The sequence below is a fragment of the Podarcis cretensis genome (genome assembly GCF_951804945.1).
Source record: "Podarcis cretensis genome assembly, chromosome: 6".
Lineage (NCBI taxonomy): Eukaryota > Metazoa > Chordata > Lepidosauria > Squamata > Lacertidae > Podarcis > Podarcis cretensis.
The window spans coordinates 56773848-56796291 of NC_137175.1; the positions used below are offsets into that span (position 1 = coordinate 56773848).

Sequence of the window (22444 nt, forward strand, 5' to 3'; positions counted from 1 at the left end):
TTATGAATCCCTCTTATTTATTAGAGAAAAATCCCTTATGTTACCAAATGCTAATTATACAAATAACCAGTTTTCACAATTGTATTTTTTTCAAAGAGTTTGGAAAGAATGAGAGGTAGGAATGCATATTCAATCTGAAGATGAACATTACAATTCTCATTTTAATCCTCCCTCCCACTCTTCTTCCCTCCACCCACCTTGCTAGGCTTCTGCTCTAGCAACAGCTGTAATGGGAAGAAGAGGTCTCAGTTTCCCCCTTTTTCAGTCTCTTTCCCTCCTCAGCAGCTGAAATGCTACTAGGGAGGTATATATATGGAATCTTGGGAGATGCTGTTTCTCCCCAGTGGCTGAGAAACACCAAATGCCTTGCAGAAATCACATCTCCCAGGGTTCACTGTGCATTCTACTCTAGTATATTCCACATGCTGAGGAAGAAGGGAGTACAGGCCTCTTTGCCCATTCACTCCATTGGCCGGTGTGAGCACGGGAGTTGTGGAAGGAAGAAGAGAAAGCCAGAAGACCCCTATGGTTAAGAAACCCCTCTCCCCCCTAAGATAATGGTCACTAACTACTAGATTTCTTCTCACTTTCCCACGCACAATGACCTAACCTCCAATAACATCTTCTACAGAATGCAAGTGACAAAGGCACACCTGCCCACAAAACTGAGGTGACTGCAGTTCTACACCCAAAAATAAACTTTAAAACAGGCAAGTTACAGCTAATCAAAATTCAGATGCTGTCACAACAACTCTGCCTTCTCCTGATCAATAAAACATGAAATACAGCTCTTTACATTTGCATTTTATTTGATAGATTTATAGAAAAGCAATGCAAACGGTAACCCTCCTGATGTGAAAGGAAAACAAGTTTACTGACATCTATATAAATTAACATTTAAGTTACTCCACAGGAAGCTCTCCGGCACCCAGACCACTACAGGGAGAAATGCTACAGCAGAGTCTAAAATAATTTTGTAGTAGATGTAATAGATGTCAAAGCACTGCTTGACTAGAAAGACAAGTCCACGTTTAACAGCCATTTTGAAGAATGAAATATAAAAAAGGAACACTAGTGACAATTTTGTCAAGGCCAGAAACCTGGAACCTGACGTTATATATAAAGAGTAGAGAGTTATAAATTCTCTCTTCAGGCAGTTAATGTCCTATTATTTGCTGACTGATATAACTATTGACAAATGTACACCTGAGAACCTTCTCAGAGAGTTGAATACCCTGGGCAAGAGAACTGCAGGGCCCTCCTTCGCCTTCCTTGTCATACTGCAGGTACAGAGGTGACTTTAGTCACTGCCTCCTTCCCCTAAGAGGAAGTTCAGTTGAACATACGTGGCCCACAGTTGAGCTGGTCAGCTTTCACAACAGAAAACTGGATATTGCCTCAGTGGCCCTCATGTCATTGCACGTTCCACTAGGGAAATCTCTCATTCTCTTACACTTTGCAGATGCTTCTAGAATGAGTTCCCGTTTCCTAGTTGTATAGGTACACAACAGCTGCATGAGAAGCAATTTTCACACACTGCTTCTGAGGCACATAGAAAGCTTAGCCTGGCCACAGCATGCAGAACATGGCAGCAGATTGGAGTTCATCCTCATCTCTAAGCAGTTGTGAGGCCCCACTGGTCAATGGGCCTCAGCATATGCCTGACTATGTCACTTGCTAATGCTAGGCTTGTTACAAGATTGTCACCTGCAGAGAATAACCATCACCACTGCTGATTTGTTCTTTGTTATCACTTACCTCTGAATTGTCTGGACTTCACCTAGCACTCTCTCCTCATTAAGATGCAGAATGTTTGAAGACTTAACAGGTGTCAAATAGATATTTGCCAGCTACAGCTATTATTCTACAGGGACAAGCTGCTGTTTCATAAATACTAATTAGAGTTTTGCACAGGATCTTTGCTGGAATACCTAAGGTGATGAGTGGCCAGTTGTTACTTTAAAAAGATTAGCGCAATTTGAAAACTAATGTCCCCAATGAGGCAATGCTCTTGCTGAATAATCAAGAGTTATAGCTAGCCTACCCAAAGAGAGTGCTTGCTCACTTCATCATTTAGAAAATCTGCTGCTTACTGAACAAGTCACTTTTCCGTTTCACTTTGAAAAGTTGCAAAACCTTGTGGAATCAGGGGAATGGCAATGCATGTGTGTGCAACGCATAAAATTTAATGTATTAGAGCCTATGAAGTAAAACTAATGGTTTGGAAGAGTGGAGACTAGTATATGAAATTAGGGAGCAACAACAAACACTAAAATGAACAAGGGGGGAAGGAGGGAGTGTTGAAACAAGGCAGAAGAACAAGGGAGGGGAAATGGGATAATATAAGGGATGCATATTGTAGGCCTATTCTTAAATCCTATGTGTTCCTGAATATGCTTAGGAGCATCCTTTGCCACCAGGTTGTATAGCAGTTGTAGTTTCTAATACATCTCAGCCAAATGAATTGGGCTGGGGGTTTAAGAAACTAAAATTTTGAATCCTATGCATTGCAAGTGCAAAAAGATGCTCCTGAACATGCTCAGGAATATCTAATTTTTCTTAAACTGGCCAATTCTCCTGTCGGAGGAGCTACTGGGACTTAAGCTAGATCTGTGTGCAGCTTCCTCAAGAGATGAGCCATCAAATTCAGCATCTACCTAGGCAGCAAAGTGCCCTCAAGCCCTGAACTGTCTGCCAAGGCTGGCCATTGGATTCTTCTGAACAGGAAGGAATATATGACAGTTCTAGTTGAGCCTTGCCTGAGCAACACTGTTATCCTGTATTCTTTGGGCCCTTTGATTCTGCCTCCTGGTTTGTCCTTTGGTCCTAGCCTCTGACTTTCTCCTTGCTGCTGCTTACGCCTTGGTCCTGACTATTGGCTCTGTCTCTTGACTCTGATCTTCTGGTGCAGCTCCTGGTTCCCAGCTTCCTGGTTCCCAGCTTGTTTCTTACTGCCATCTCTCTCATCTCTGTACAATCAACCCCCTGCCCCGCACTCCACACAATGGTATGCTTCCTTGGGTGGAAGATGGCAGAAGACGTTAGGCTCAAGCTCTCGGCCATCAACGTGGCCTTCCAAGCATTCTCAGGGAACTTGTGTGAAAGTCCCCACCTCTTTCTGAAAATTCTCTTGAGAAAGCTCAGACAAGCCAAACTACTTAGATGAGTCGGGAAAACCACACCCAACAGTAACTAGCAGTGGCAGCAAATGTGAACACTGTTGGTTCAGAATGTGTCTCTGCCGAATTCATACAGAAAGCATTGAAAATTACATGTTGCACGCATCCTAGTAGGAACTAATGATCCTAAGCAAGCTCAGGAGCAACCTGGCTAGTTAAAAGGAGAACTATTAAGACATTTCCTATCTTCAGCAAATTCTCTCCATCCCCAGATTCAGGTAGGTAGCCATGTTGGTCTGATGCAGTCAAAATAAAAAATTAAAAAATAGACCTGTAGCACCTTAGAGACCAACTAAGTTTGTTCTGGGTACAGTGGTACCTTGGGTTACAGACGCTTCAGGTTACAGACTCCGCTAACCCAGACATAGTACCTCGGGTTAAGAACTTTGCTTCAGGATGAGAACAGAAATCGTGCTCCGGCAGCACGGCAGCAGTAGGAGGCCCCATTAGCTAAAGTGGTGCTTCAGGTTAAGAACGGACCTCCAGAACAAATTATGTTCTTAAGCTGAGGTACAACTGTATAAGCTTTCGTGTGCATGCACACTTCTTCAGAAGTGCTACTGGACTATTCATTAATTTTTTATCTCCACTCCCAGTTCTCAACTCATTTGCAAAACAAGCTTGCTTGGGAAGTGTGGAGATGGCATAGAGGACTGGGGCTGATCTCCCAATTTCTAGTTTTCTTTTTTTAAAAAAATAAGTGCTGTAAGACCCTAACAGTTTTCTGATAATTTTCCTAGAAAGAACAATGGAGTGCCTTCTGTGGTAAGCTAGTGTGAGCTCACACATCACTAATAAGGGCAATATACATATGTCTATTGTATCAACTCACAAAAGAGATCCACAAAAGCATAAGCACATTTCCCCAAAAACATATTCACATCTTTAAAAAGGAAAAATAAGAGTTTGTTGACAATTGTAAGCGGAATCATCAAGAAAAATAGACCTGAGGTTTTGCCATATAACGAGCAAATCATTCTGATCAATTTTACCTGACAAGTTACATCACATCTCATTGGTTTAAATTAGCATCTTTCCCGTTTCATTGTGCCTTTCCTACCTGCTGTGAAATGCAACCAATATAGCTTGATATGACACACTACGTTACTTCACAGAAGTTGTGGTTTAGTGCCATGAGTTCTGACTGACATAATTGACATAAAACCCCTAACAATGAGTTTTCAGAATATATATGATGGCATCTGATAACATACAATGATATTTAGTATTTGTCACTTAACGACTTGCAATATATTTGATATATTACTAACAATAGATGCCAACAAGTCAAACAGCTTGAGCCTGTGCTTCTCATATACAACCTCCGCACAAGCAACCAGCAACCACAAGGAGACCACAGAAGTTCCTAGGGCTGTCATGTCCCCTCTTGGTCTAAGAAGGACTCTGATACAGATGTTATAGCAGTCACCCCAACTCGAGGGAGCCCCTCAACCTGATGGGAGTCTTTTGACATGGCTCTTCCATCCGCCTCAGAATCTGAGGACGATTCCACTGTACCTTTTCATTCTCCATAACCACACAGGAAACTGCAAGTGTAGAATAGGTTACAGTACAGGCTCTTTAAATCAGAGCTTTCCAAACTGTGTGTGTCGGCTGCAGCGTGTAGGTGTGTTGCACGAATGCTCCCCGCCAGGGCTGGAAAGGAGTTTGCTTAACCCCCGGTTTGCTAGTAAAACTGAATTACTCTGTCATGAAATGATGCATGTATAAAAAGTGTGTCTCCAGCATTACAAGTTTGGAAAGCTCTGCTTTAAATATTGTAAACAGCTCTCCCAGAGGTAGGGGTGCCAACCTGAATTTTGGAGTAAGGAGTGCAGATAAGCCCTGCCCCACATAACTGATCATATTATGTGGTGAATGCACACCATTTGAATGGCAATGCTAATCAACTCTTGGGAGGGGGTCCAGCCCCCTTAAATATTTTATTGGGGAAGACGAAAACCCCTCAGCCCCTAGGAGTTGGCTCCTATGCCTACAGGAGTGGAACCACTGGAAGCTCAATGTTTTTATCATAATAGTGTGTCTTTAGTCTGTATACCCCCTTGTGATGTTTATATGAAAGTGTGGCTTTAAAATATTTTATGTAAGTAAATAATAACATAATTCTAGATGCTTTAATCTAGTTCTAAAATGTATCTTATATTCCATGATTGTTGAAGTGTAGGGGCATTAGTTATGCTCCAACCATTTCCAGACAAATCTAGGAAAATGGCCATACCCCTTTCCATATAGGAAATAAAATAAATTCTGCACATGGCGTCTATAGACAGATTACAGTCAACATAGCTGCCAAATGAAGCTATGCCATTCTGTGTGCATGCAGAAATAGCTTTATTTATTTGAGTGGTACCCCTTCTGCCTTTTATTTTTATTTTCCCCTGCAGTATTTGATACTTGTCACTGTTTGATGAAATTGTAACTGGTCTGATTTAGTCAGCTTGTTTGTATATAGTAGGAAAGATGCCTGAAGGCAAAGAAGAAGAACAAGGAAAAGTTCCTTCTCGGGAGCACAACAATCTTTGTTTTAATGTACATATGAACAACAATTTGAAACACTGAAATATTTAAGTTACTGGAGAATATGTGAAAGAATATCCCTTAAAACAACAGAAAAGGCTGTATATTTGTAGGCCTATTTTACATAGATTTTTACAGTTTGATGTTTCAATGTGAAACCATATCAGGGGAATAATGAAGAGGAAATCAGTGGTACTTAATTAACAGCAAAAATTAGAAATTAATTCTGTAAATAGAAAGATTCAGAAGGTGCTTGGTGAACTTGATGTATTTGGCTTGAAACTGTTACAAATAAGATTTTGGGGAACAGAATGGATGAGAGAAAAATAATAGTTCATATGCCTGCATGTGTGGTACTTTACTGGTCTTACTCCATCCAAAATTAGTAGTTTCATAGTTCTAAGAGGATAATTTACAAAGGACATCTTTGCTAGCAAGATCTCAACATCTAAAATCCCAATTAATTGGGCTCTTCTTGGGTGGCATGAAGTAAAACAAAAACAAGGCAGCCTGATCTTATCTAGCTTTCCAGGCTTGTTCTGTTGTGTCTAACCTCTCAAATGCCTCCTCCACATTTATCAGGTAAATTGTATACACATATCTTACTATAAGAAACTACTGGTGAAAATTTGCAACAACCTTTACCAGCAAAGCATCCAAATAATATGCAAAAGTGCAAAGGAAAATTGTTTATTGTCTCCGACTCTGGTATGGGCTGTATAACTACCTTCCTATGCCAAATCTGCCACTCACAAGGTTAAGCCATAATATAAAAACAACTAGCTTCTGTTGTGGAGAGAGAAATAGCACAATAGCTGAAGTATATACAAAGAAAACAAAGATTATCCAAGTTTAACCAAATAAAACAAAGAGCAGCAGTTCCAAGATATATTGTGGCCAAAGCTTTTTCCAAAACCACAATTATTAACTGGTGTGGTAACTTACCATTTTGGCCTGCTTGTAGATTTCACCATTGGAGCCATTCCATCCCGATAGAGGCTTTTGGTTTTACTGAAGTTTACAATGTTGAAAATGACTCTCTGAAAGACACAAGGTGAGGGAGAATCTCGGTTGTTTATTAAATATATTTCACATAGATCACCAATGTCAGAGCTGTGTAACCAGATGCCAAATTTTGAAATATAAACAAGACAATCATTTAAAAAATCCTTCAGGAGCATGTAGAATGCTTTTGCTTATATATTTAATTTTCCCAGCATTCTTGTTGCACGGCTGAAAGTTGCTAATTGTATTCTACTGGTAATCATTGCAGTTGGGAAAAGAAAGAGAAAAGAAAATGGAAAGACAAAAAAGGAGCTATGAGCAAACCTGCAAAAAAATAGAACATTTATTATTACTCGGCCTCTAGTGTATTTCTTGCCAGAAACAAGATATGAAAGAAAACACATGGGAATATCTACCACAAAACCAAAACACCAGTTGGGGGGGAGGGGAGTCTTTCCTACCTAATAAGACACCACAGGCTATGTCAGTGTGACATTCCAGTTAAAAAACAAATCATAGCAATGTATTTGTGGAACACCTGAACCAGATTAAGAACTGGCTAATGAATTTGAGAAAGTAGCCATTAGTAGAAATGGTTTTAAATTTAAAAAGTAAGCAATTTCTTAATATTTAATAATGGTAAATTTTATCGCCTTGCACTCTGAAATCACCAGATGGGGCCTGGATGAATCTCCTGACACCAGGGGTGAGGAACTTCCAGCCCATGGGCCTAATTAGGCCCACCAGTCCATTTTGGGCAAACCATGGCCATTTGCCTTATACCTGATGGCATAGATATTGTGTCAGGTGTGCTGGTTCTAACCAGAAGATGAAGAATATGAAGTATCTATGGCCCATGGAGAATATGCTAAATGCCAACAACTGTCTCAAGCTATGAATAAGAAAAAAATAGGAAGCGCACTCATTCCCCAAAGTTTATTCTAGTCCATTTCTAATAAGGCTCCAGGTGAAGGGGCTATGTTGGCATTGTCAGTAAAGTAAAGCAACCTTATTAATTTGTGGCCTCAGGAGAGGAAAGAGGAGAGACCAACAGGGCAGTAAGCTTGAGGGCTCTGCAGGGTGCTAGAATCCAACCTTCTCCATCCCAAAGGTTATTAAGCACTAATGAAGCTTTGGGAATAAACCCTCATGCCGCCTTCCGATGCTGCTGTCGCAGCCCAAAAGCAGGGTGCCCCAAATTCAAACAAAACCCTGGGGCACCTGACCAAAAACAAGGACTGCCAATAGGGCAAAATTGGGGCTCTTGGGGGGGGTCTGTTGAATTAAGTATTCACATACACCTGGAATTCTTGCTCCACCTTCCCAAGTGGACAGGTTTGTTTACTGCTGATGAGGACAGCCAGCATATATACCCAGATGATGTTACACTCCAACACTCAATCAGCTTCATCCAGCATGTCAAATGGTTAGGGATACTAGAAGTCCAACATCATAGGAGGGCCACAGGTTCCCCATGGTTGATGTATGTACTAATTATGTACGTACTACATACGCGGGTGGCGCTGTGGGTTAAAGCCTCAGCGCCTAGGGCTTGCCGATCGAAAGGTCGGCGGTTCGAATCCCTGCGGCGGGGTGCGCTCCCACTGCTCGGTCCCAGCGCCTGCCAACCTAGCAGTTCGAAAGCACCTCCGGGTGCAAGTAGATAAATAGGGACCGCTTACCAGCGGGAAGGTAAACGGTGTTTCCATGTGCGGCTCTGGCTCGCCAGAGCAGCGATGTCACGCTGGCCACGTGACCCGGAAGTGTCTCCGGACAGCGCTGGCCCCTGGCCTCTTAAGTGAGATGGGCGCACAACCCCAGAGTCTGTCAAGACTGGCCCGTACGGGCAGGGGTACCTTTACCTTTACCTTTAACTAATTGTGGTTTTCAATTTGCTATATTCAAGCTGACTTTTTAATGGGCAGGATGTCCATGTAGTACAATTGCTGTGTTTCTGCTGTTTACATTCCCAAAATAGCAATATGGCAGTTTGTGATATTAATATTCAATAGTAAATATGTGTTCATTCCAAACTGTAAACTAGAAGCATTTTAAATAAAATAGAAGCTGTTTAATTTGACTTCTGTTTATAAAACCAAATTAAGCTGGAGCAAATTGGTTAGTTAAACCTGATGTTCATGGTGAAAAATCTAAACTAACAAAGTGCCTCTATTACTTTAATGCAATTATGCTGAGGTCGGCAGGAAGGAACTTTCTAATTCTACGAAGTGGATAATGACTAACACAGGACAGGTGGCAGACACTAAGAATGGTCTCATCCCAACCAAGTGGGTCCTCACCCATCTCTGCTACTAGTTTTGGGTAAATTTAACCAACTAGGTTAAGCAGTAAATTTATAAATATTTGAAAAAGTATAATTATACAGTTTCAACCACTTTTTCTCAAAGTGCAGTTAGCAAGCAGTTTCAGTCCTTTCAGGAAGCTATGCAACCTAAAATCATTTCATAGCAGTGATTAACTTTATCAAACTATGCCCCTAGTCTAATGTAACATATAAATCCCAGGTTTAAAATTAAAATAGGGAGCTTTGGCATATTATCAGTACATGTAAAACTCTACTAGATAGTCCACCAAGTGAAGTATATAAAATGTAATAACTTCAATGCACATCTTAACAGAAACAGAAAATATGCAGCTTGCTCACTAAAGTATACAAATATATCCTGAAGTGAAATAGTGTAATACAAGTTTGTGATATAGTAAGGAAACATTTGCTGACATTAATAAAATAAATAGCTGCTAGATTTGACACACACACACACACACACCCTTTTTGCAGGCAATTTAAATATTCCTGCTGGCTTTACGTAAGCGCTTTTTCCTTCTTTACTTTTTTTTGGTTAATTGTGACAGTCTGATACTAAATCATGCAATACAAAGTTGGCATTTATTTCAGCAATACAATACTTGCATCATATTGGTGATACTAACCAGCTTAACAACAACAACAATGCCCCACCCATTGAATTGGGTTGCCCCAGTCACTCTGGGCAACTTCCAACATATATAAGAACATAATGAAACATTCTGTTATAAAGTAGCATGTCTCAAACTTCCTGAATTAACCCCCCTGCCCTGTACCAACAACTACTTACCCTATCTTCCAGGATAAGCACCACCATCCCATTCCAAGCAGTGCAGATAGTGTTTCATGTGCTACATTATTTCATGTTTGAGGGCAGAGGGACGTTAAAGCCCTTGATTTCAGGTGTGGGGAACCTTTGGCCCTCAGAATGTTGCTGAACTGCATCTCCCATCATCCTCAGTCATTAGTCATGCTGACTAAGGCAGATGGGAGTTGTAGTTCCACAACATCTGGAGGACAAATGGTTCTCTCACCCTATTCTGCATGAATTAGCATTGATTCCCCAGGGTTTAAGAAAGGAGTGTTCTCCAGTCTTGTTTGGATATGCTGTGAAAAGCAAGTGCTCTACAACTGAACTATTAACGTAATCCTATATGTGTTAAATTTCATGTGAACATTTGTCAAAGGTAGATAATACTGTTTTTATACAGCCTGCAACGTAGGCACATTTCACTTGGATGCATTTGGATTTATGACCTTCAAAAAAAAAATTAAAAAATAGAAAGGGGGCAGATGCCCAGGAAAAATGACGTTGGCAATCTTACCCACCATTAACCAATGTGCTTTGACTATACATAATTTTGGCTTTAGGAATGATCCCTGGAATATAACCCCCGCATAGGTTACGGGCTTACTGTACTTTCTGGGTGTTCAAAGCATGGTGCCTACTAATAATAACAGCCACTAACCAATTTTTGTACCACTTGTGACTGTGCAAATAAATAAAACTTCTGTACAAACCTGCCAAGAAAGACTGGTAAACATTACATCTTTCAGTTTTAGTTCAGCCAGCAATATTTACAGTTATAAATCTCCAGTTGAAACAGTCCTTTCACATAATACATAACTGCTGCTTCTTTTTTAAAAAAATTAAATATTTATGGCATTTAGTCCTCCCCTACCAGTTAACAAATATTTAAAGCCTGTCTGCTGTCAGGGCAAGAAAATTCATTCCCACCTGTGGAGGGAACTGTACAGAGCCCTAGCTGATTTGTTAATCAGGAGCACCTGTGCCTTGTTATGTTTAAGTTGTCAAAGCACAGGTAGCTACTGAACTCATTTAAAATGGCAATGAAGAGGAGAGCTTACATATTTGCATGTTTTCCCCCTACTTCTTGGACTACCTATTAAAGATGCTTTAAGAGGAGAAAAAAACCAAAAATAAGACAGAGACGAATGACTGTATTTAGCTGAATACATTATAACGTAAACATGGCAAAAAGCAGCTATCTTTCCTTTAACAAAATTTAGCCAGATGGTTGTATTTTGTGCATTCTTATGAATAAACTTTTGACAATTAGTATTTGGAAATGATTCTTTTGTTCTGGCAACAATTGAAAGATACTTGGTATAAAATCCATGTGTGGTTTGTTTTGGTTTATAACTTTTAAATTCCACAATGCACATTCCGTACCTTGGTAGTATTTTAAGTATGGTCATGCATTAAACTTCTCAGTTTCCACATAATTAGAGAAGCTATCCATGTTTAGGCATCCATGTTCTTTTCAATCACTATTATGGCTGCAGGTGGGTGGTAACAGCTGGGTGCTTTAGAAGTTTACTTGCAAAATCTGCTGATATCTTAATCCTCAAGAGAAGGCAGCTGAGTGATTCAAGTTTCCATTCTTAAGGGTAAGCATTATTATGCAGCAAGAAGCAACACTATGAAGTTTAGCAAGAAATTACCACAGATTCAGGAGTGTTAACATTGCAATTGAAACTGTATACTGGGTAGGGTTCCATGATTCACCTTCCATGGGACAGAACTTCTGTTGCATTAACTGTTGTACAGACAGAATGTTTCATCACGGGCATTTCCCCCCTCTTTATAATATTGCTTTAATATGTCTTTGATGAAATTCTCCTTCCTTCACAATAACCAGCGTCAGGGGAGTCCTGTTCCAAAAGTATTAGGAAAAATAATGTGCTGCTAATACATGACAATATCTATGTGTGCAGTGCCACTGTGTGCAGAGATACAACAAAGGAAGTCCAGATCAATTCTGTGCACAAAAACAGAGTTTTCAATGCATGGGCAGGATTCACCTAGCCAGCCCTGTCAATGGAAGCCGTGTGCAAGGCTTTCTCCTTGTGCAGTGGGGCTTTAACCCTGGCACCCCAACCCTGAAATAGGCTAGGGAGTGGGGTCAGGAGAACCTCCAGAACACTGTGCTGTGGGAGGAGAGGGGGGAATGTTCCATAAGGCAATCTGTAGTGCTTCTTCACATGAAGTTATTGGAACAGTGTGATAATGAATGTCATCCTATGCAATTTTGGCCTCTAGCTACAGGACCTTCATTTGCAAACTGAAAATCCATGGCCTACAGAGAATTTGTAGTGGTCTAACCTTGTTTCTTATAATAATCTGATGCAATAAAAACTGCCAAACCCTTTGAATTCTTCACAACTGTTCTCTTGTTACAACTGAGTGACAAAACATCTGGAGGTTCGAGGTTGCCTATGCCTGTGATATGTAAATCAAAGTAAGGAAACAGAATCTGACAATACCCAATTGTGTCTGTTTGTGACGTGGTTGGTGTCTGCTACAAAATTAGTCATTTGTGCATCTACCTGTGTTGTGTGAAAATAATTGGGCTGCCAGCCTTGGAGCTTACACGTATTTTTCAGTTAACGTTTTGTGGTCCCTTAGACATAGTGACCCCTTCATGGATCCCTGCCTTGTTGTGGCGAAGGGGCTTGAATAATTCAGAGAAGGTATGAGCTATGCCGAGAGTTTAGACTAAATGTGATCCACCTGGAGAAGGAACTGGCAAACCACTCCAGTATTCTGCCAAGAAAACTCCATGGACATAAAAAAGGAGAAGCTTTGAGAAGAAAGTGAGAGTTTCCAAGACATGCTCTGGTTCATGGGGTCACGGAGAGTCGAACACGACTAAGATGACTATACTACAACAAAACATAGTGTTGAGAATAGATTTGCTCTTATGGTTCCTGTTTCCTCATTCTATCTCCTACTGTTTCCCCATTTGACCAGTGAAAGCCTTTTTGCAATGAAAATGCAGCCTCCTTAGTCATCATGCAACACCAAGATTTGCAACAGGGCACTAATGCTATGGCCCTTACATTTGATCCTATCTACTTTTTGCCCTGATCATAGGAGCAGGCTATAACTTTGACTCTCTACATCCTCTGGTTTTTCACATCTCCTTCTATAAGATGCATCTCAGAAGGCAGATATATAATGGTTGTGTGGTCTTAAAACAATGAATGTCAAAATAGTATGTTTCTTCAGTTATCAATGCGTATATAATTCTCTCAGCTAGGATATCCCTTTATAAATCTGATGCTGTAGGCTCTATCTCAAAAAAGCTTATGCCATCATAAATGTGTTAGCTTTTAAGGTGCCAATGGACACTTCATTGCATGACTGCTGAGAAACTGAGCAATACATAGTGTAATGTTGAAAGAAGGAAGTAGGAAGACTTGATACATAAGGAAGGAACAAAAAATTATTACTATATTGCCGAATGTGGGAAAAACAGATGGTCTCCAGAAAAGCAAATTAGCTAAATTACTGGTAGCATCACAGAGATTATGTCTTTCTGTTAAAAAGAAAAAAGAAATAAGAGAGTCTCCAATAATTAAACACAGAATTGGGTTTAATTCAGCGGTAGACAAGAAGGCCTTTGGTGATATTTCGTTGTATTTTGAGTGGCTTTTATTGCTATTACAAGGTTAATCACAGGCTTTGCTATTCAAGTTTAGGTCTCTCGTAATCTTTCATACTACAGAATAGTACAAAAAGTAAGATTTAATTTCAAATTTCATTGATAATGGTAGTGGAACAATGCATGTTTGTTGTTGTATAGCATTACTATTCTAATATCAGAAAACTAGTTTCAGTTGTAAGATCAACAACAAAATTGTTTTCATTGTTGTTGATTTGCCAACATTGGTGATTTCTGGCCCCACACATTTAGCTGGACACAGGCTGGACTAGGTTTTTGATGCTGGATAGGATGAGGGTGATCTAGATACAGGCTTAGATACAGTTCTGTTTTCATGGACAGATGGTTATCTGGTCAGAATTAGGATCACTGGCATCCCAAAACTTTGCAGGGGATCTGTTCTGATGGCTCCACCCAAAAGACTAAAGGATCAGAATGATTTTCTGATTGTTCTTGCGGATTTCCCTGTCACACCAGCTGCTGATCCTGTTAAACCTGCAGTCGACTCTGGAACAGAGAAATAGCCAGGGACATTTACATGATTGCTCCTGAACATTCTCTCCATGGAAGTGGAGCTCAGCCAAGTTAATTATTAGGTGATTTGAGGAATGCTGGCAAAGAAATGACAGGGAAGAGTACTCAAGTGATAGTGGCAGATTTGTGACAAATATGGTCGAACACCAGCTATAGCTTATCACAGACCTTTATCTGGGGCGATGATGGTGGCAAAATAAAAATAAAACACCCTCCCACCACAACATCCGCTCCAAGTCACCCTCAGAAAGGGTGTTATGGTGATAGACACTCGGCTACCCTGCCTGCCTGTCTCTGCAGTCCTCGCTCCCATTGATAGTAGCAGGTTCCATCTGCTTTGTTAATTGGAGACAAAAATGCTGGTAATAAATGGTGATATTGAAGCTGGTGTCACCAAGCAACAGTTTTTTATCTGCATAATTGTAGTATTAATTAGCTGGTTAGTTTCCTATGACCAGGCATTTGTACAGCCGTCCTGATTTTTAAAGAAAAAAAGAGTACCCGTTCTTCCCCTGTACAGTGGTACCTCAGGTTACATACGCTTCAGGTTACATACGCTTCAGGTTACAGACTCCGCTAACCCAGAAATAGTGCTTCAGGTTAAGAACTTTGCTTCAGGATGAGAACAGAAATCGTGCTCCGGCGTCGCAGCAGCAGCGGGAGGCCCCATTAGCTAAAGTGGTGCTTCAGGTTAAGAACAGTTTCAGGTTAAGTACGGACCTCCAGAACGAATTAAGTACTTAACCTGAGGTACCACTGTATTCCTCTCACCAGGCAGCAGGAAAGGAACCAATGTGACTTGTCCATTTGCTTAAGCAGGGGGCAGTGGGTGAGCAAATGGCTAAGGTAATAGTATGCCCTCTCATGGTCAATGTGTAGCAAAAGATTTATTCCCTTTCAGATTTGGTATTTAAATAGGGTAAAACATATAGCATATGACCAGAATTCCTAAATATAAGAAGCTTCACACATTCATTTTCACACCTGTGATACCCAAGTTCATACCAAATTGCTTTTGATGATGTCCCCCAGCCTGTCAATGTTTATTCTTATATCCCTGTTTTCCATATTTTTCTGATGAAAGGAGGCATTGCGACGATAGGTACTGATTGATGCTCAACTTGACTACTAATTTGCTTCCAAAGTAAACTGGCAAGTGAAGCTGACATATTCAGAACTCCTAAGCACCAAATGATGCTATTATACCAGTTGTAATTTGAATATTAATGTAGTTATAGCCTTATAAAAATATTATAGCATCAAGCAATTTGTCCATACCATTCCCTCCCACTATCTGTCACCCAAATAATAAATGATACCTATTATATTAAGGCATAGAATCAGTACTTTATAGTATCTGTTGTAACCTTAGAGCAGCCCTGGGATTTATAAAAATGGAAAATCTAACTGCTTTGAGCCAATTTTATTTTTCTAAGTACTAAAATTAAAATCTCTTATGTACTGTAACGTCACTACTGGGTGGTTTTTTTGGAAAAATTTCCGTCTTGAGCATGCATCTGCTCAGAAGAAAATAAGAGAAATGTGGATATCTGATTCTTTAAGCTTGACTGCTAAATGAATTATTTTAAATATTTGTAACCTGCTATTTGGCCTTCCAAAAGGTTTCAATACAGCCAATGACAACAGCAAAATGTAAAGTACAACACTAGATAAAACAAAGCAATAAAGGAAATCCCAAATGATGAATTCGCAGTATGAAAGCCACAAACGCAGCATCAACACACCCAAACCAGTTTAGAGTCAACGAAGTCAACCTCAACTTACTATAATTCTGAAGGGATATATTTGGTGGGATTTCCAAGGAAAAGAGTTCCAGGGAGAAAGCACCCACCCAGGGAAAAAGACTTGTGCATAATGCATTCAAGTCTGAAAAAAGTAGTACTGTAAGCACCATTTTAGGACTCTTAATGTGGAAGCCAAGTGGCAGGAGTGGCTGGTTCAGTGAGGTGAGAGTGCAGAGCCAGCCATCTGGCAGCAGGGTTGCACTATGGGGGTGGGACAAGCAGCAGTGAGGTGAGGTCAGGACTCCGTGAACACATGAGTGAAGCCAGTCTGGTGCTCTTGCCAGTGTGCACAAGTACCCCCAACCTTACTGGTCTGCCTGGCTCCAGTAAGCACCCAAGATGCTGAATTCTGGACTCACAGCTGTCCATGGAGGTGCAGGTCAATTCTGTGTCCAGGGCAGCTGTTTATCAGCTCCATCTGGTAAGCAGGCTGAGACCCTACCTGCCCGCAGACTGTCTCACGGGCATGCTCTAGTTATCTCTCGCTTGGACTACAATTAATCCAGAATGCGGCAGCTAGACTGGTGACTGGGGGCGGCCGCCGAGACCACATAACACCGATCTTGAAAGACCTAGACTGGCTCCCAGTATGTTTCCAAGCACAATTCAAAGTATTGGTGCTGACCTTTAAAGCCCTAAACGGCCTCGGTCCAGTATACTTGAAAGAGCGTCTCCACCCCCATCATTCTGCCCGGACACTGAGGTCCAGTGCAGAGGGCCTTTTGGCGGTTCCCTCCCTGCGAGAAGCCAAGTTACAGGGAACCAGGCAGAGGGCCTTCTCGGTAGTAGCATGGGGTATAAATAATATATTATTATTATTATTATTATTATTATGCTGGCAAGGAGGTGTTTCTGTGCCCCTGCTCCACCAGCTTAATGAGGACGCTAGTATTGGGTAATTGTGTGTGAGCAGGATCAATCTGTTGTGCGTTTTTAACACTTTTGCAGAATAAAAAGGATGGCAGATCTCTAAAGGGAGTGTACTACTGTGTTAATGTTTCATGACCAAAATAGAAGGCTATAATAATCTGCAAGAGAGGAAGTGCTTGCCAGCTCAGATACTTCCATTCAGCTTTCAGAAGCTTTGATCACTGGTCATTGTGGAGGTACAGGACTTGCCTCTTTAATGTTATTTCCATATGTGGAATGGAGTCAATAAACTATGAACTCCATTCCACAAGAGTTGGCTGGTCACACCCAAAGTACACAAAGTTCAGTCTAGCAGGAAGGAATGAGGAAATATTCCTACTATCTCCCAATATATTTACTTCCAAACACAAAGATATACAAATCAAGGATCTCTTGCCAGAGAAGTCCACCCAAGGCTAATCTGTAGTTGCCTGGCCCCACATCAATCTATTTCTCCTGACCATAGGGAAATAAAGGTTACTAGGTTGATCTGTGTCTTTGCCTAGCATGGCAAGTTGTCAATAGTCTGTAGGACTGCCTAGTATAGAATTATTTAGAACTGTTTTATTCGCTTTATTTGCTATTTCTTATTTTGACAACGTGAAATCTTTTGATTTGAGTTCTGGAATTGACACAGTATTTTATCTAGCTGATAGTCCCCTCTATGTGCCAAGTTGTTTGGTGCCTGCTACAAGCTAAGAAGCTAGGGACGCGGGTGGCGCTGTGGGTAAAACCTCAGCGCCTAGGACTTGCCGATTGCATGGCCGGCAGTTCGAATCCCCACGGCAGGGTGCGCTCCCGTCGTTCGGTCCCAGCGCCTGCCCACCTAGCAATTCGGGTGCAAGTAGATAAATAGGGAACGCTTACCAGCGGGAAGGTAAATGGCGTTTCCGTGTGCTGCGCTGGCTCGCCAGATGCAGCTTGTCATGCTGGCCACGTGACCCGGAAGTGTCTGCGGACAGCGCTGGCTCTCGGCCTCTAGAGTGAGATGAGCGCACAACCCCAGAGTCTGTCAAGACTGGCCCGTACAGGCAGGGGTACCTTTACCTTTACCTTTACAAGCTAAGAAGGAGAGAAAAAGCGAACAGGCTCAGGCCCTGTCTGGGCAGCAACCAGAGAGCTTGCTAAAAGCTATTTCCCTCCTCTCAGGTAAATAAACTTCCTCACCCAGACCTACATAGAATCAAGGAAGTGGTGGAAGTTACTAGTCAATACATTGTAAAAGTATGTTAAGCCCTGTCCTCAGCACAGGATAGGTAGAATGGCATTCTTGACTGACATGATCTTAATTGGCATTCTTTGTCCGACAAGGTGATCAAATGTTTGTCCCTGCTCAACACCCCATTTCTCGTTTGTGATACCATAAATAAATAAACATTGTCATCATTCTGAACTAGCTTTGTTTGCCCTCGGCAATGCTGTCATGTAAACACATCTGAGCTGCTACAATGACAATCTCACTTGGAAGAATGGCAAACGGGCGAAATGCCTTCATGTCAAAATTGGTGCTGCTGGTCAAGTCATGGCTAGAGAGAAAAGGTCTGAAAGGAGGAGGGGAGCTCTGTATTCTGCATGGGGATGGGGCTCTGTATTCTGAGAAACTTTTCCAGTGTCCTGGAAAGCCTCCCTTTCATGCTGAAAATACTTTGTGGAGAACATTCAGCACAACCTTACACGCAACAGAACACAAAGGGGCACAATATTTGAGCAATATCAGTGTATATAATTGCAGGCATAACCTTTTGTTAAAAAGCGAAACAGAACATTAATGTTTGAATAAGCTTAATGCAGGTGCAGGGAATTCAAGAACAAACTCAAGCAAGTCTTGTGAAAGCAGTCTGTCATTCTAGGTGACCTGTTATATTGCATATGTTAATGTGACCCAAGAGTATGTTTCTAAAATTCTGCTGTCACAGAACAATGAGCAGCGATAAATAATTGATATTTGATGTTTTGTGCAGCTTTCTGTGTTTCATAAACAAATAATCATTTAAATTATTGATGTTTCTGCTTGTTTGTTTTCAGCTTTCTTTGGTAAATCAGAATTTTATTTACAGAATATACATTTGTTGCAGATGCCTTTTAGGCAATGTGGAATTGTCATCCATCTGACAAAGATATTTTGTATGAGATTTTCATCATTTTGTGACGTTCATGTTTTGTTTACACCACTTCAGTAATTCACTTCTGGGACTAAAAGTTGCTTTTGAGGTTTAAACACACTGCAGGATGCCAAAAAAGCATCAGATTCTTCTGTGTTTGAAAGCTTTTGGGCCATCAAGTGATCAAAACCTGCCAGAATCAAACTTGAGATCTGCCATTATAAATAAGGCACTGACAATTCTTATTGTGAAAGGTCATCCCAAGGGGTAAAGAAGCAAAGACAACTGAATTGCCCTTGTTCTTTGCTAGGATAAAAATGTGTATGCAATGTAGAGCTCTTTTGGAACTTTGCTTGTGTCAGTGTTTGATATGTATCAGCCTTAGAATAAATTAATTTTGATTTCATTTTGAAAAATGAAAACGTATAGCCATATTTGTCAAATATAATGTATATCTGAGGACAGGTTTTGGCCATTCTTATGTTTTCTATTCTTTACAGGCAAAATACTGCAAAATACCACAAGGATGTCTAGGTCTTTTCCATTTCAGTGTATTGAGGTAGAATGACACTTAGTGCCATAGTTCAAATCACTGTATTCATTCCACAAATATAGCAAGGTACCCAGTGCTGTGCAGCATAAGGATGTTCACATAGGGGGAATTCCCCAGTTGCTCCTCTCCACTCCAGCCGATGCACTCCCAAACAGAGTTGGAGGGTCATCGAGAGAAGCCTGGGATGTGGGACAGGGGACTGCAGTGGGAGAAACTGGGTAGAGGCAACTTACACAGTTATCTTTGTAATCACATTGCACTGCATACAGCACAAAACTGTAATCAGCTTCAAAAACCTAACTCTTATTGGCCCAAACTCCAGTGTATTTTACTATTTTCATACAAACACAAGCAAAAATAAAAAACTCACACTTAAATGTAGTGGATTCTAAACTTACTTTTGAAATTTAAATTAAATGTGGTCACTTAATCTTTGACTCTATATTACCAGTTTATATTTTCCTCAACAGAGATATTTGACAACTATGGTTTGCAAGCAGTGCTGTATATATTATAACCCTTTGGCTGGGGGTTTTTTGGGAGGCGGGGTTCTGTTTTGCAATGGCATTCTGAAAATAATGTTCATGTCTCAATTTAATTTGTAATTTTAGTTTATATTTCAGTTTGAAATGCTGATTACCTTTTATGGGAGTATTTAAGTCCAAATTTTGAAAGTATGTTAGAATTAGGTTATGTACATGGTCCAGAAAGGGGCATGTTTGTGTAAGCGCGGAATGACGTTTCCATATATACACCCCTCCAGTTGTATGAGGAACTATATGTAGATATTTCACACAGTTTCCCTAGCTCAGTCCAGCAACCAGTTGCATGTGCATAGCCCTAGTGAGGTAACTGTTTAGACCACCCCCATTCTGTTTCCCCTTAACATCTCATCTGCACCCTTGCCAATTATGTGGCCAGAAATGAATGTGTGAAGCCAGATTAGGACCTATGCATGTATGAGACACTTCTGCTGAATCAAGGCATTTTTCATATTCTACAGTCCTCTTGAACATGTCTCAAGAAGAACAAGTTACATTCTCACACAATTTACAACAGGGGGTACACAAGAGGAGTTTACAGCAAATTGCAGCCCTTTACCCCAATCCTGCTAAGGAAATCAATATGCTTTTCACTTGCTGGATCAGGAACTAGGGGCCTCAATCTGATTCAGATTCAAGTGTGCATTGGCATATGCATCTGAATATGGATGTTGTTCATCCATACTGCATTGCTTTCAGCTGAGTATATATTTTAATTTTAATAGCCATCCACATTCTGGTACAACTAGTCATATATAAATACATCTTTAAAATATGCCTAGAGTTGGATTAGGACACTTATCAGGCACACACATTTTAGTAAAACGTGCCGAAAAAGGGAAGCATTGAAGAATAGCATACAAAAAAAGAAATACATCTCTCACAGATGCCAAGAAAAAGGATGGGCTCTTTATTTTTGTAACAAGCCCAGCTCATTTTGGCCACAAATGCCTTTGTCAAGGACTTAATGAACCAGTCTCAAAGCTTGCTGTTGTCAAAGTCTGTTAGGGCAACATTTCATGTATTTCAGTAACCTTTTTGAAGAAAACAAAAGCACAAACTTTCAGCTGAGCTTTGGGGAACATTTCTGACACAGTATACACATTCCATAATCATTTGCTGCTAATCTAATGTGTAAAGGCATATTAATAAATACATTCAGCTAAACACAATGCTTCCTCCAACTTGGATCCAAACAGCAACTTGTGATACCGATCCCACTTATGCATTTGTGTGACCACTTCTGCCAATTTCCTCCACCAGCTGCAGCCCCCTGCAATGTGTCATGCACAGTTAGAAAAGGTTCCACAACCTTCAATAGTGGGAAGAAGGTAGGAAATGCCCACTGAATGAGCATAACTCTGCTTGTGGTCCTTTGGATTTAAGCTTAAGTTGCCATTCATCCTGATCAAATTCCATATTTTCCCATATATTTATAACACTGGGCAACAATTTTTTACTTTTTGAATGTTGTCTAGATTTCTACCATTGATTTAGGGTATTTCTGCACTGCTGAATCAGGAAATGGCATCCGTTTCTCTCCATCAGGTCAGGTTTTTGTGCTATGTTGATTTGAAAAAAATCAGATCTTGTGACAAAATCGATTACATTTTTGTGGCATTATCAGCTGATTTTTGTCAGCACATATCATCCTAAATATGTTTTAAAGAGAAAAAAATGTTTTTCCAACAACATATATTGATTACCTGATAGAAACATCGATTACTGTAAACTGAATGGTGGGCGTTGATAAAGGCAAGTACACGTAAATTGCATGTTGCTTCACCTCTTTTCAAACATCGGGGCTTGAACTTCTGTTTCTTGGAACTCCTGGAATGCTCAGCGGCAAGGAGGTCTCTCTTCAGAGTCCAACAGTAGTCAGCCATCATGACTGCATCCCAGCGACCCTGATACCTGGTCTCCATCTCTTTCATGTCCTGATGGAATCTCTCCCCCTGCTCGTCACTCATTGAACCCAGGTTCTCAGGAAACTGGTCCATATGTGAAAATAGGTAGTGCATCTTGACGCTCATGTTGCAGCCCAGGTTTCTGAAAGCAGTCAGCATGTTGTCGACAAGTTCTGTGTAGTTTCTGGCCTTATTGTTGCCAAGAAAGTTCTTCACTACCAGAACAAATGCCTTCCACTCTTCCAGTTCCACTTTGTTCATTGAGTTTCCGAACTCTGGATCTCTGATGAGCTGACGGATCTGAGGACCGTCAAAGATGCCAGCTTTCAACTTCTCCATGGTCAATCCTGGAAAAGCCTGGCACAAGTAAGTGAAGCAGTCACCATCCTTGTCCAGAGCCTTGATGAACTGCTTGATTAAGCCGAGCTTGATGTGCAGCGGTGGGAAGAGTATTCTGTCTCTGTCCACCAGAGGGTCGTTGATGACGTTCCTTTCTTTGCAAGGCACCAATTCCTCCCGCACAGGCCAGTCCTTCGTGTAATGCTGAGCACGGTCCCTACTATCCCACATGCACA

General features: G+C 40.8%; 1 protein-coding gene and 1 long non-coding RNA gene across 2 annotated transcripts in view; one reads left to right on the forward strand and one right to left on the reverse strand.

Moving 5' to 3' along the window:
• BEND5 (BEN domain containing 5) overlaps window positions 1–22444 on the reverse strand; it is a 734690-nt gene that overhangs the window by 566711 nt on the left and 145535 nt on the right. Inside the window, exon 4 of the mRNA XM_079980403.1 lies at window positions 6663–6757. Coding sequence (XP_079836529.1) covers window positions 6663–6757 — 95 coding nt within the window. The remainder of the gene's footprint in view (window positions 1–6662; window positions 6758–22444) is intronic.
• Window positions 1–22444, forward strand: part of LOC307218352 — a 56924-nt gene that overhangs the window by 27690 nt on the left and 6790 nt on the right. The gene's annotated exons all lie outside the window — the stretch shown is intronic.